This window comes from Heterocephalus glaber, unplaced genomic scaffold (genome assembly GCF_053883595.1).
Source record: "Heterocephalus glaber isolate CG9 unplaced genomic scaffold, H.glaber_assembly_v1.0 deba00000331, whole genome shotgun sequence".
Taxonomy (NCBI): Eukaryota; Metazoa; Chordata; class Mammalia; order Rodentia; family Bathyergidae; genus Heterocephalus; species Heterocephalus glaber.
This window is the reverse complement of record NW_028258142.1, coordinates 48600868-48616765: the sequence shown is the minus strand read 5'-3', so window position 1 is coordinate 48616765 and position 15898 is coordinate 48600868. Positions and strand designations below refer to the sequence as shown.

Here is a 15898-nt window from a genome sequence, read left to right as displayed (position 1 = left end):
ATTCTCACATCTAGTTAAAAGCTCCAAATGATTTTGTCCGTAGATGTATAGGCTGTATTTGAATATAATTGTACTTTGTATTTGTGTTTCTGTTAATTTTACAATGTGCTTTTACATTATATCATATAACCCTCATAATATTCATGAAAAGTAGGTATTGATCATATTTTATGTAGTTTAAATACCAGGAAGGTAAGCTAAATTACTGTTCGTTGGTGATACCAGTAATATAACCCACATCCACAGTCTACCAGGTCCATAAAGTTTTTTATTAGATTATATTAACTAAGAAATTTCTTGGGCTGATGTTTCTCAGTTGTTTTTACACCGGGTATTTAGTCTGAATTTTGTCGGTCATTTGTAGACATTCTATTTTCAGAAAATAATACTTTTTAAAGTGTATAATGTACTCATTGTTTTTTTCTTAGATATTTGGTATTGTCTTTGAAAGCAGAGCATTGGGGAGAGTCATGAAAATAAAACGGGATTAAGGAGATATTAAATACAATTTCATTTAAAAGTAATTTTACAAATACAATAATATTTTAACACTGGGAATACATTTTTAGATTTTCTGGTCATTGTACCTAAAGTCTTTAGAAGATTATGTTTAAAGTAAACACTAATTTGAGGGCTAGAGTCTTATGTTCTTTCTTCTTTTCTTTTTTTACTGTTTTTTTTTCTTTTTGGGGCACTGGGGATCGAACTCAGGACCTTGCAAGGCAGGCGGCGGCACCACTGAGCTAAATTCCTGCTCCCTGTTTTTTTTTTTTTTTTTTTTAGTAGTACGTGTTTCTAGTACACAATGATCACGTTCCTCATGGTGCTCTTCATTCTTTTCAATTGTTGAAGTTGTTTTCTCATTTCTTTTATCTTGAAATTTATTTAACAGGCAGTTTTAGTTTCTATATGAAGCAAGAAGATGATGTGAAAGCATCATCTTCGACTCTAACTTTGTTGTCTTGAGTATATACCAGAAATTAATACGTAACAGTAATGAATAAATGACAACAATAATGTATAGTTGTAAATTGGAACCAAGAATGCAATTATATCATGGGCATCATAATAATATCTTTTTTTATGTGTTTGTTTCCCAGCCAACTCCAGAAAATTTTGGTGAGTCTATTTTGAGTTTTGTTCTAAATTAATAGTAAAAGGAGGTTACGTGCCTAATGGAACAACAGAAGGACTTGGAATATATTGAACTCCAAGCATAACGCATAATTGCATATGTAGCACTGACATGTAAAAATTGCATTTAAGTTTGGTTCAATGCTGGTTTCTTTTTATTTATCAGAGGACATTTTATTCTTTATGTTCTAGCATCCACATGCTCTGAATAAAAATATATGGTGACATAAGGAAGGCCAACTACAATGACAGAGACATAGACATTCTATACAGGCTGGCTTGCTATTATTGTTTTGGCTATTTTATGTGAAGTCAGATGACCCTGATAATACAGTCTGTTCCTACTCAGTTACACACTTAGGGATGTGGCCATGTTATCCACCTTCTTTTACACCTTGAAAGAGTAATTTTAGTTTAACTTGAGAATTATGCTCAAGAATTCCAAGGTACATTGCTAGCAGGGGATTTACTCGTGTAAATAGATGGGGCTGTTTGGCTAATTTTTAGCATTTATTTCTTGTTTAGTTATATAATCTGGTCTTCCAAGTTAAGCTTAATAATACACAAAGTGACCAGCTTCTTATTTCTGAAGTCATGTGACATTTAAGTACTGTGGATAGGACAAGGTACATATACAAAAACCCTTTCTTTAGTCCTTAGCCTGGTCCGTGGGAGGTTCTCAATCAATTAATAAATCAAGCTATGCTGAATCAATCAAGCTATGCTGAAGACAAGCAAAACAAACTCATTTACTTGTGATTATATAATTGATAAAGATTTTCTCCTTTCCTAATGTAATGTTTGATGTGTTTTTTTTTTCTTTTTTCTTTTAGTCAAAGATATAGATGCTGGAATTGATCAGGATATATTTGATATCAATGAAGGTTTGTGGATTTCTTTCTTTTTTTGTGGATTTCTTTTTTAAACGTCATCTGTTATGTGCACAGTTTGAATCCAATGTACTGACATGAATTTTTGTCTTCACATTGCTCTTAGATTTGGGACTGGAGCTTTTTCAGGGAGACATCAGACTTGATCGGGTAAGTTACAACAGTGAAAGAAGGAAGGATCTTCTAGTGATCCCTGAAAGCTAAATACAGAGTAGCTGAGAATGATTGGACAACCTAATTAAAGCCCTATAATTTCTTGCTAGATTTTTCTCACACCCTTCTAGTTTGTCTATTTCAATTGTCTTCCCACAGCCATTTCTACCGTGTACCTGTCCCAATCCCTCATAGCAAAGGCATCTTTTAAATAAGCAATGACACGATTTTCTTCTTGGCTTGAACCTGTTAAGCACAGCCATCTCTATGGGCACAGAATCACAGCGGTTCATTTACTCACTGCATACATTGTCCTCCAAGAGACTCGTATGATGTCTCCATCTCTCATTCCTCAGATTTCTGTGAGTAAAGCCACCATCACCCATGACATATGTCTTTATCTTATTGGTCAGATTGATTTTCATTATTGTAGCAATGTGAAACATTTTCATTTAAAAATAAAACTTCACTGATCCAATCTAGTTGAATCAAAATTCAACTGACTTTTTAAACATCTTCAATGAATCAGGCTTTTTGTCATGAAAAATAGATTTTGTGATTTCTCCTGACTCCACTAAAGATAGCCTTGGCAAGGAGGGTCCTCCACACTGGTTCATAAAGAGTGCTGATTGTTATTGATCACGACTCATAGATGAACATATATGTGGATTTACATGTCGATTTAGGGGAATTTTATTTATTTATTATTTATTTATTACAGAGTCAAAAACCTTTAGAAACTTACTATCACTCTATTTTGCAAGCAAAAGGTCTGGAGTTCGATCCCTGGTACAAAAACAAACAAACAAACAAATGAAAACACCTTACTATCCCTTTGGTAATGATGAGAGAAAGAGAGTGTTTGCTTAGGAGCATGTTTATAAAATGTTATATATTGGGGAATCTATGAAAATAAGAGAAAATAATTTGACAAGATCCACCATAATTTGAAGTACATAACCTTTTGACTTGGAGATTATCTAGTTGCCCTTTTTTTCTGTGAAATTCTGCTTTTCCCTCAGGCGTACTCCTGAGTCACTTCCTTATCCCTCTGTATCCAAAGTGCTGCTCTCACCACCCCCCCAAGCAGAGCTGCAGTCCTTAGAGTCTGCTTAGTCCTGGGCCTGTTTTTCCTTTCATCTGCATTCTCTCACCTGTGCCAGGGTTTTAAGAGTCATCTCTGTTCCAGTGACATCAGGAGAATGCTAGTGCTGCTCTTACCCAGGGCTCCAGTTGGGTCCATCCAATACCACTTTACCAGCCCCATCTAAACCTCTACAAGTGTCTCACACCTAAGCTACCCTCTGGTCCTTCCCCCAATACCTTCCTCCCTTGCCTCTCCTTCTTGTAAAGTCATCAGCAGTCTCTCACCCGACTCCACTAAATAAATAGAAACTTCAGGATCTCCTTCCTTTCTTCCCTTTTCCTCATTCCCCACCCACCCCGCCAGTAAGTTCTGTCCTCATCTCCAACATCCACCCCAGGTTGTCTGCTTTACTCTGTCAGCCTAATGCAAGCCCCATAGTTTCTTGCTAGATTTTTCTCATAGCCTTCTAATTTGCCTTCCTACTTCAGTTACTGCCCTCCCACAATCTTTTCTACCTTGTAACTGTCTCCCTCCCCCACAGCAAACTCATCTTTTAAATAGGCAGCAACGCTACTTTATTCCTGGCTTGGACCTCTTTAGCAGCTTCCTATTGCATTCAGTTACACCATCCAGGCCTTCCATGGTTTAATACTTGCCTCCTCCTCTTCTCTGAAATCATCTACTCTCTCTCCTTACTTATTAACTACTTGTCCGCATCTCCTTTTTAAAAAAATTTCCTCCACAACCCTTAAATTCATCTTGTTTAACTTTGTTTTCTTTCATACTGTTTTTTTCCCCTCTAGGTACAAGAAAAGTAAAGATAAACCCTGGTTTATTTATTATCAAGGGAAACTGGTTCCCTGGAATAACATTCAGTTATTATTAACTGGATGGATACATTAACAAAATATTATTAATTTTCTATTTTAAAATTTAAAATCCCTCTAAACATTTGGAATACTTTGGCCCAGCTCATGTGGGACTTTTCTGATATTGTGGGATACAGATTTTTGAGGCTTTGCTATTACTTCTTTCTTGTATATTTTTAATCTCTAAAAAAAAATCTACCAATATTTTTAGGTCAGTTTCTAATAGTCATTTATTTTGTATTATTTCTTCTTCAACTTTATCAATAAAATTAGTGATAGAAATTAGTCATTTCATGCTTTCTATATCCTTTTGAATTCTGTAAAATCTGTGGTAATGTCTCCTAGATCTAATATTGTAATTTAAAAAATGTGTAACTGATATTGTGTAATAGGAAGAAAAGCTCTAAAAGAGCAGGGGAATTGGGAGGGGTAGGGGAAAGGAAAAAAGGGAAAGGAAAAATATGAGAAGAGGAAAAAAATGGAAACAAAGTCTTTGCAAATAGGGAAGGGTGGAGGGGGTGAGGGGAGGGCAAGGGAAGGGGGAAAAAAATAAGAACCAAGAGACTCATGTAATGGTACAAGATCCCAATGATGAATGTAACTGTATTTTATACCTAAAATGTACCAATAAAGTTAATGGGGGAAAAAAAAAGAAAAAAAAAGAAATCCGTCATTTCTTCCTAGACACTGTCATATTATGATAAAAGTGGAGATACACACAATCTATTTGGGCTAGCATGGAGAGCTTTAAACTTCATTTATTTCTAGATTAACTCTTGATTATTTTTGCCTAATTCATTTAAGTAGCCCTTTCATACTTACTTTTGACAGGTACAAGGTAGAAATTCCCTCATTGGAGAAGAATATAGATGGCCTCATACCATTCCATATGTTCTAGAAGACAGCTTGGGTTAGTATGCACCTGGGAGTGTCTATAACTAATGTATCTTCCTCATAGAATATGATGATATTATTATTCACATGTGTAGGTTTGTGTGGTATTTAAAGTTTTGTTTCTTTGCTCCTTTGTGTGACTATGTATATTTATTTTAAAAAATAACAAAATGAACAACAAAAATACCCTAAATGACTCTGCCAGAACATTTACTGTGTTTTGACCAATATAAGGATCAATTGAATGAACATTTATCAAGAGGCTACTTTGTACTGAATGCTAGGGGTATAAAGAATAGGGAGCTACTCTTTATTTTAAAGCTGCAGTTTTCCATAAGTTCAGATTTTACAAATGAGTAAAATCATAAAATAAGCAACCAAACCAATCTTTTGAGACTAGAATTGTTTACCAACACTTTATTTTGCCAATCACGAATTTAAGAGGATCCTTCTATATTTTATCATTTTTAATAAAATAAATATTATTGGTATTAAATTGTTGAAAACCCTGAAGAATCTAATCAAAAATTAAGTACATATTTTTGTATAAAAGAAATTTAATTGTGATGAAAAACTCTAAACTGGTCCTCACTTTATCTATGACTGAGAACTATGATTTCACATCAGTTTGGAAATTGCTATTTGAGAGAAGTTTGTTTAGGGACAAAAAGATGTTTCCTTAATGAACAAGCCTTACAGTGGAAATTCAGATAAACCAAATTTTTATCTTAATAGAATGGAATAAATATTATGATTAGTGATACATTCACAGACCTATGACAGTGCCCTGGAGGGGGTTTAACTCAACCCAGACAGGAAAGCATACGCATTAGGGCGCAGGAGACATCAGGCAGCAGGGCCCCAGGAAGGTTGTGCAAGTTGTACCCCATATAGATGCCTGGGCTGGGGCTCAAGTGGGGCTCATATCAGGTTTGCGTTCTGTTTATCAAGAAATGCATTTGTCTCTTTACATGAGCCTGCTGTTCATTCTCCCGGCCAGCCAGGGCTCTGCCCAGAGGAAATGCCTCTTTCTAATGGGCACAAAGGTGCCGTGTGGGCTGTCATGGCCTTGATGGCAAGAGAAGGCTGCTGTGGGCGGATGGACCGCAGTGTGCAAAGGCATGGAGAAGGGAAAAACTCCTACCTGGAACTGAGATCGGGAGTGGGAGCTAATGACATTGTGCAGGGAAGAGGGCTCCAGACTGGGGAGACCTTGACTCTCCCAAGTCAGGGAACTTGGTTTGCAGCCTGACGGTAGTGGGGAGCCACCAAGTTTCATTGTGGAAGTGAGTTATAAATGCCATTCATAATTGTAATGATTACTCTGACTGGAGTAGAGAACATTTGCTATTTGTGGGGCATAAAGATGGTAAGGAGTCTGGTGAGAAGACTAGTGAAGAGGCCTGGGAATGGAGCTCAGTGCTAGCCTGCTGGCCTAACATGTGCAAGGCTTGATCCCAAGTGTGAACAATGAGAAAAGACTGTTGAAAAAATTCAGGAAAGGAATGAAGAGATTGTGAACCAAAACTCTTTTAGGAGATATAAACAAGAGTGGGTAAATCTGAAAAAGATTTGGGAAGCAATTGTTAGATTTGGTGATTGACTGCAAAAGTCAAAAAGAAGGTGGGGCCAGGGATTTAGCTCAGTGGTTCCGCCCCCTGCCTCGCAGGCACAAGGTCCTGAGTTCAATCTCCGGAACCAAAAAAAAAAAGAAGGAGGAGAAGGAGGAGGAGAGGAGAAGAGGAAGAGGAAGAGGAGGAGGAGAAGAGGAAGAAGAAGAAGAAGGAGAAGGAGAAGGAGAAGGAGAAGGAGAAGAAGAAGAAGAAGAAGAAGATGGGTCTAATAAAGAAATGCCAGTACTCAGAATCTGTTCTTGGGCAACTGGGTGGATGGTAGTCCTTTAACAAGAACGGGAAATACACCTAAAAGAGGGTGGAATAGAGGTGCATGGTGGAAATTAGTGGTTGGTGTGCCTAATTTAAATCGCATCCGTGTCATTGTGGTAGAGATAGATATCAAACAAAGTGTTGATGGATGATCTGGTAATTCAAGAGAGAAATATTTGGAAACTTTTCGGGTGCCAGGGATGGTTGAAGTCATGGGTGTGGATAAGCATCCTTCACAGTGCCTTGCACATGACTGGTACTCCGCAGAAAATTGGGTCCTACTGAGTGAAGCACAGGTGAAAAACCAAGAGTATGATAGGTAAAGCCAGAAAAGGATAAGAAACAGGGTGAGAAGCTACAGGTATTGAGGAGCTCTTGAAATATGAGGAAAGAAAGATATTTATTGACTTTTGGAATCAAAGGGAACTTGAAAGATTTAAAAGAATTTTTTTGGCTTAGTCTTTTAATTAAAACATTTTAAAGTACTACTCTGCCATAAAGAAGAATACACTTGAGTCATTGTAGGCACCTTGAGACCATAATTTAAGTGACATAAATCAGATACAAAAGCTTGAATATTACATGGTTTCTCTTATATGAGAAACCCAAAATATTAATAACGAACAAAATAAAAGATAGATAATAGGAAGTGGGAAGATAAATATTTCTTAAATGGGAAGAGGATCAAGAGATAGAGGAGGGGGGAGAAAAAGGAGGAAGGAGAGGAGCAAAATATTAAGAAGTGTTGTGTACATGTGCCACCTCCCTGTGGTGTACATAATGTGGTCATTATGTACTGCAAACATAGACTAATTAAAAAATTTTAAAGTACTTTTGTTTTTAAATTTTTAAATATATATATATATTTTTTGGGGGGGATTTTGTGCTTGCGAGGCAGGCAGCTGAACCACTGAGCTAAATCCCCCACCCCTAAATATTTCTTTTTAAAAAATGTATCCTAGGGCTGGGGATTTAACTCAGTGGTGCCACTGCCTGTGTTGAAAGCACAAGGTCCTGAGTTTGATCCCCGGTACCAGAAAAAAATAAAAAAGAATTTGGAAAAAAAAATGCATTCTACATTTTATGAAAGGTAAGTGAGCTTTAATTTGACTGGACCTCTTAAGTTATTTTTGCCATGTATTTTAATCAAAGCTATCTTGGCTTTATCTGTTTTTGTATTTAATTAACAGACTGTCTTACTTTATTGATTGATGGATTGATTTCAGCACTAAGTATTGAACTCAGAGCTTGGTCATGGCTACGCAAGTGTTCTACCATGGAACTACATCCCCAACAAATTTACCTATTTTTAAGCAATATTATAAGCAAAATAATGAATGCCTTGTGAAAAGGAACTATTCTTCATATTGCAAATCTGAAGGTTAGCCTGGTCTCTGGCAGTTAATAAATATTTAAATATAAATGGATAAACATATAGGAGTGGAATACAACAGTTTAAAAACAGCCTAGATCTTACCACCCAAATTGTGCACATTTTTAGTTATAACTATGATGTTTTAAATTTTTTGTTCTCCCTTTTTCCACTTAATACTATTGCATTTTTCCATACTATAGTCTTTATAATAGAATTAAACTTCAAAGTTTTGTAGATCACTTTCTTCAATTATGTGATTTTGAATTTTTCTTATTCAGAAAATACCTCTGTGTAATAGTGTAGAATTGAATTTATTTTCTGTGTTCAAAGTAGGTCAAGTATTTCCTCACATTTCAGAAATGTATACCATGTTCTAATGACTCAGACAAAAGAAATTTCCAAAGGAGGACACTTTCCCATGAAGCAAACCTATGCATTGGTGGTATAGTGGTGAGCACAGCTGCCTACCATGAAGCAAACCTGAATCCCTGGGAAGGGCTTTCTGGAAATGATTTCTGGATGGTCTGTAGTTCTCAGATTCTGGTTGGTTCACCTAGAAATTCTGCCAGTAAGGCCTCAGATTTAGCTCCAGGCATCATCTGGGAGGTGGTTGTAACTCCCTTAAGTTACGATCTTTCTCAGTGCCAGACTTAGGGAGAAGATACGGAGGAAAGGCTGGAGGTAAAGAAGTGGGGATGAACATGGAGGTGAAGGTCTAGGAACCCAAAGTAGCTAATAAAGGGGAAATCATCCTGCAGAGCTTGTTGCTGAGATCCTAGGATTTCCAAGGACTTTCCTCACCTTTGGGAGCCAAGCGATTCATGACATGATCGCAAGTGAAGCTTTTCCGCATCTAAGTTGCAAAATTAAGGCCTGTGGTAGTAAAGGCACATGGTAAATGAATACTTGGAGATCTGTACTAATTATAACACTTTCACATGTGTTACTTTAGTTGAGTTTCAAAACAGTTCAACACAAGATGGGAATTCTCTTTGTTGAGCTTTTGATGAAAAGCTGAGACTACCATGCCCCAATTACATTCTGTTGTAATCCAGTGATGTGGTGACTGGTATCATCCCGCCCTATTTTAAGTGTTAAATCTGAAATAGTGATACAGCTTTGATATTTATAGCCTAGAACTTTTGAAACAATTTAAATATTTGGCAGCAAAGAGTTATCTAGGCATGTTATAGCCATTAATGCAGGCATTAAAATGGTGAAAATAATACGTCATGAAGGAGAAATATTTTTTAAATTTTATTTTATTGGTACATTTTAGGTATACAGTATAATGACATTCATCATTGGAAATTTGCACATTTACATAATCTCACTTGGTTCTTATTTTTCCCCCTTCCCCTGCCCTCCCTTCAACCCCTCCATCCATCCCTATTTACAAAGACTTTATTTCCCTTTTTTCCTTTTCTCATATTAATTCCATTCCCTTCTATCCTTTCCCCTACCCTTCCCACTACCTCTTCCCCTTTGCCCCTTTTCTTCCCATTTCACATTATCCATTATACCTTTCAGTGCTTATTTACACTTTCAGTTTCTCACACTAGAGAAACTATTTGGTATTTACACAAGTGTGTCCTATTTATTTCACTTAAGAGTATTGCCTCAATGTGCATCGATTTAGCTATAAATGTCTCTAATTTCTCATTTTTGTGGCTGAGTAGTACTCCATTTTATTAAAAACCACATTTTCTTTATCCAGTCTCCAGTTGATGGGCATCTGGGCTGCTTCCAAGTTTTAGCTATTACAAATTGTGCTGCTATGAGTATGGGTGCACATATATCACTGTGGTATGATTCTTTTAATTCTTGAGGGAAGATCCCCAGCAGGGGAATACCGGGATCAAATGGGACTTCCAGTCCTAGTTCTTTGAGGTATCTCCATACTAATTTCCACAGTGCTTGCACCAGTCTACACTCCCACCAGCAGTGGAGCAGGGTTCCTCTTTCCCCACAGCTGCACCAGCATTTGTTATTGGTTGATTTCATGATAGCAGCCATTCTTTCCGGAGTGAGGTGGAATCTCAGCGTTGCTTTCATTTGCATCTCTCGAATGACCAGCGATGTTGAACATTTTTTCATGTGTTTAATTTGATATTTCTACTTCTTTGTCTGAGAAATGTCTGTTCATTTCAGATGCCCATTTTTGGATTGGGTCTTTAAATTTGGGAGGTCTGATTTTTTTTAAAGTTCTTTATAGATTCCAGGTAGTAGACCTTTCTCTGAGGAGCAGCAGGTGAAAGTTTTTTCCCACATTGTGGGTTGTCTCTTCACACTGCCGGTGGTTTCTCTTGCTGTGCAGAAGCTTTTTTTTTTTTTTTTTGGTACCTGGGATCAAACTCGGGACCTTGCACTTGTGAGGCAGGCGCGGGAACCACTGAGTTAAATCCCTGGCCCCAGAAGCTTTTTAATAAGAAGAGATCCTACTTGTTGATTGTTTGTGCTAGTTCATGGGCAACTGAGGATTTGTTCATAAATTCTTTTCCTACACCAATGTCTTCCAGAGTTCTACCTAACCTCTGTTCCAGCCAATTTAGCGTTTCCGTTTTAGTATTTAGATCTTTAATCCATTTTGATTTTAGTTTAGTGCATGGTGAGAGATATAGGTCTAGTTTTAATCTTTGGCAAATTGAAACCCAATTTCTCTAGCACTATTTATTAAAGAGATGATCTTACCTCCAGGAGGGTGTTTGGCTTCTCTCTCAAAGATGAGGTGGCTGAGTGCGTCTGAAGTTGTTTCTGCATTCTTTAATCTGTTTCACTGGTCCTCAGGTCTGTTTCTTTGCCAGTACCATGCTGTTTTTATCACAGTAGCTTTGTAGTATAGTTTCAAGTTGGGGGTTGTGATACCGCCTGCCATGTCTCTGTTGCCTAGAATTGCTTTTGCTATTCTAGGTCTCTTCTTGTTCCAAATGAATTTTTGGATTGTTTTCTCAAGGTCCGTGAAGTATAGTGCTGGGATTTCAATTGGAATTGCCTTGAATCTATTTAGCAGTTTTGGAAGTATGGCCATTTTCACTATATTGATCCTTCCTACCCAGGAGCAGGAGATGTCTTTCCATTTTCTGATATCATCTTCAAGCTCTCTTTTCAGAGTGCTATAGTTTTCAGACAGGAGGTCTTTGATTTCTTTTGTTAGGTTGATTCCTAGGTATTTCTGTTTTTTGGATGCTACTGTGAAAGGAATTGTTTGCCCTATTTCTGTCTCAGTGAGTCTGTTGTTCGTGTAAAGGAAAGCTATTGATTTTTGTGTGTTGACCTTGTATCCAGCTACTCTACTGAATTTGGTTATTAAGTCTAGAAGACTTTTCGTGGTGTCCTTGGGGTTTTCTATATACAGTATCATGTCATCTGCAAATAATGACAAATTGACTTCATTTCCTATCTTTATTCCTTTTATTTCTTTCTCTTGTCCAATTGCCTTGGCTAATGTTTCCAAAATTATAATTCCTTGTCTTGTTCCTGATTTTAGTAGATTTTTAGTGTGAAGGATTTTAGGTAGAGACCGTCTATTCCAAGTTTTTGTGGGTTTTTAATCATAAATGCATGTTGGATTTTGTCAAATGCCTTTTCTGCATCTATTGGGATGATCATATGGTTTTTGTCCTTGACTCTATTGATAGAGTGTATTACACTGATTGATTTGTGTATGTTGAACCATCCCTGCATCCCTGGGATGAATTCCACTTGGTCAGGGTGTATGATCTTCATGATGATCTTCTGCATTCTATTTGCCAGTATCTTAGTAAGGATTTTTGCATCTATGTTCATTAGTGAGATTGGACTATAATTCTCTTTTTCGGTTGGGTGTTTCTCTGCTTTGGGGATCAAAGTGATGCTTGCTTCCCCAGTGAATTTGGGGAGTATTGCTTCCCTTTGAACTTCACTGAAGAATTTAAACCGTAGTGGCAGTATTTCATCTCTAAATGTCTTGTAGAATTCAGCAGTGAAGCCATCAGGACCCGGGCTTTTCTTAGTTGGTAAGTTTTAATTATGTTTTCAATTTCATTGACTGATATTGGGTTGTTTAGAATTTTTAGGCCTTCTTTGTTCAACTTTGGTAATTCATATGTATCTAGGAATCTGTCCATTTCTTCTGTGTTTTCCATCTTATTGGTGTATAGGTTCTGGAAGTAGGTATCGATGATTCTCTGGATTTCTGCTAGGTCTCCTGTAATTTCATCCCTTTTCATTTCTAATTGCATAGATTTGGGCCTTTTCTTTCCTTTTTCTGATAAGGTTGGCTAAGGGTTTGTCAATTTTGTTTATTTTTTGAAAGAGGCAACTCTTGGCTTCATTAATTTTTTGTATCATGCTCTTATTCCATTGAATTGATTTCTGCTCTGATCTTTATAATTTCCTCCCTTGTATGAACTTTGGGTTTGTCCTGATCTTCTTTTTCTAGAAACTTGAGGTTCAGCATCAAGTTGTTTAATTGGGTTCACTCTGTTTTCCTAATATGTGTATTCACTGCTATGAATTTCCCTCTTAAGACTGCTTTCATTGTACCCCATAGATTCCGATATGTTGTATTGTCATTGTCATTTAATTGAAGGAACTGTCTGATTTCTTCTTTAATTTCCTCTGTGACTCATTGTTTATTCAGAAGTGTGTTGTTCAATTTCCATGTGTTTATGAAATTTTTGTGGTTCCTTTTGCTATTGATCTCCAATTTCATTGTACTATGGTTTAATAATATACAGGGGATAACGTCAATTCCTTTGCACTTACTTAAACATGTTCTATGAGTGAGTATGTGGTCTATTTTGGAGAACGACCAGTGTGCAGCTGAAAAGAATGTGTATTCTGATTTTGTGGGGTGGAACACTCTGTAAACATCTGTTAAGTTCATTTGTTCAAGATTTTGATTGTGTTCTAATATTTCATTACTTATTTTTTGTCTAGTTGATCTATCTATTTGTGATAGTGGGGTATGAGGTCCCCCACTACTATTGTATTAGTGCATATATGACTTTCCATGTCTGTTAGCATTTGTTTTATATAGTTGGGTATACTAGTGTTTGGTGCACATATATTTATGATTGTCTTCTCTTCCTGTTGGATTGTTCCCTTTACAAGGATGTAGTGTCCTTCTTTGTCTCTCTGAATCAGTGTTGGTTTGAAATCCACTTGATCTGCAAATAGGATAGCTACTCATGATTTTTTTCAGGTTCCTGTCGCATTGAGTATTGTTTTCCACCCTTTAACTTTCAGTCTATGAGTTTCTTTTTGAGTTAAGAGTGTCTCTTGTATGCAGCATATTGTTGGATCTTGCTTCTTGATCCATTCTGCCAATTTATTTCTTTTGATTGGTGAATTGAGACAATTAACATCGATAGTTATAACTGATAGGTACTGACTTATCATTGTCATGACTTTTTCTTTTTGTTGGATTCTCCCCCTTTACTTTTAATTTCTTGTCATGCCTGATGGATTCATTCTTCTGTGCTTCCTGGGGTTGTGATCCTGTTGTTTTTTCCTAGGATATTGTTGAAAAGTTTTTAGAGTGCTGGTTTGATATTCATGAAGTTCCTAAGGTGCTCTTTGAAATGAAAGTATCTTATTTCTCCATCAATTTTGAAAGGTAGTTTTGCAGGGTACATCAATCTGAGTTGGAGGCTGTTTTCCTTAGGGCTTGGAATACATCACTCCAAGCTCTTCTTGACTTGAGGGTTTGTGCTGAGAAGTCTGCTGTGATTCTGATGGGCTTTCCTTTGTATGTGATTTGTTTTTTTTTCTCTAAGTGCTTGTAGAACTTTGTTCTTCTGTTGGGTTTCTGGAGTCCTAACTGTTATATGCCTATGTTTAAATATTTTGATGAAGGCTAGTTGGAGTCCTATATGCCTCACTTATCTGTATGTCAAGTTCTTTTCTCCTGCTTGGGAAGTTTTCTGCTATTACTTCTGTGAACAGTTTTTTATGTTATCTGCACTCTCTCTTATTTCTTCATTGACTCCAATCAGTCTTATGTTATTCTTCTTTGCATCATCTAGCAGCTGCTGGATTGATTTGTTGTGGTCTCTTACAATTTTAAAGCAATTTTTCTTTTCGTGGTCACTAATTGCAATTTTATCTTCTCTATCTGAAATTCTGTCCTCACATTGGCTCATTCTGCTGTGTGGACTTTCAATGGAGTTTTTAATGTCTTGGAAATCTGTTTGGATCTGTTTTATGGATTCCATTTGTTTCTTATGTTGGGATTCCATCATGTTCCTTAGCTCCTCTCTAGATTTGTTAATCATGTCTTGCACTATGAGCACAATCTCTGCTGTTATCTGAGAAATTATTTCTGATTTCATTTTTTCCAGATCCTCTTTTGTTTCCAATTCAGGGAGTCCAGGTGGTTGAGTATCAGATTGTTCTATCTCGTTTCCCTTTGGGGTTGCTGTATGTGATCTGGAAGTCTGGTTTTGAGACTTGTTTACATGTTTTCTCATTTCAGCAGTGTGTGTGTGTGTGTGCTGCTGGTGCACACGTGGCTCACCTCCTCTGCACTGGGATCAGTGGCATGGCAGCCCAGAAGCCTCTTCCTCTGCGTGGAGAGAGGTGGTATGGTGGCCTGGAAACCTCCTCCTCTGTGCTTGGAGAAGATTTTAATGGTATATTATTTAGTAAAAACAGTTTATAAAATAGGAAGACTGTGAGTTCACTTTTATAAATATATATGTCTATGTATATTCAGAAGTAAAACATATGGTAAGGGTGATTGAATATTCTTCAGTGATTAGATTTTAAAATTTCCTCCTTTTTGTTTATATGCCTGTTTCTAAGATATATACAGAGCATGCATTATTTGTGTGGTATTGTAACAGGTTGAACTTTGAGTGGTTCTCATGATCCATGGGTTTGGGGGCCTTCCTGATGAAAATCGAGTTCTTCTTTTCAGTCCTGCCAGGATAGAGGCATCCGTGTCATCTTCCTCCAATGCTTATGCAATGGGTGCTCACCAAAGTGTAGCAGACATCCCTGCCCAGTACTATTGGGCTATGAGTGGTGTGTGCTTCTTGCCTTCCATAATTTGGCTATATTGTTTCATGTTAGGGGTCAGACCGAAGCACTAAATGACTCAAATGGCCACAAGTGGTGGACTGGGCAAGCATAGCCCCTCCCTCAATGGCTGCCTCAGAAACCTAGGCCCTGGTCTGTGAAGTGGCAGGGCTCTGCTGAGTTATGTGCAGTTCAGGCCAGTGTGACCCAATTAAAACCCTTTCCCCTAAATTATGGCTTCTCACTGACCCGATGGATTGCTTGCTAATTGCACCCAGCGCTAGTACCTGTTTGTTCTATCTAGGCAAGATAAGCAATGCTTACTTCCTAACAGCCCTGCCTGGTGCCATAATGCCAGGTGTTTGGCAGTATTTCACTAGATGCCTTCAAAGCATACCCCACTCCCTCCTTCCCACAATTGTATTCAATAAATACTGGATGTGCTTGGGGGCTTTTGTCTTTGTTGCCTAGAGCAGCACTGATCAGGTCTGAAGACCCAGCTTCTCTATAAGTCTAGTTTCCTGTCTTTATTTTATTTATTTATTTTTTTTGGTACTGGAGATTGAACTCAGGACATTGTGCTTGCGAGACAGGTGCAATGGCGCTGA

At 37.3% G+C, this 15898-nt stretch overlaps 1 protein-coding gene across 2 annotated transcripts in view; it reads left to right on the top strand.

Moving 5' to 3' along the window:
* Mep1b (meprin A subunit beta) overlaps positions 1–15898 on the top strand; it is a 40161-nt gene that overhangs the window by 950 nt on the left and 23313 nt on the right. The window contains exons 2-5 of one of the 2 annotated variants that reach the window (XM_004853107.3): positions 1101–1119; positions 1968–2018; positions 2131–2174; positions 4965–5043. In XM_004853107.3, the coding sequence (XP_004853164.1) occupies positions 1101–1119; positions 1968–2018; positions 2131–2174; positions 4965–5043 (193 nt within the window). Of the gene's footprint in view, positions 1–1100; positions 1120–1967; positions 2019–2130; positions 2175–4964; positions 5044–8538; positions 14903–15898 lie in introns of those variants that run through there. The other variant, XM_087193688.1, reaches the window with a different exon arrangement.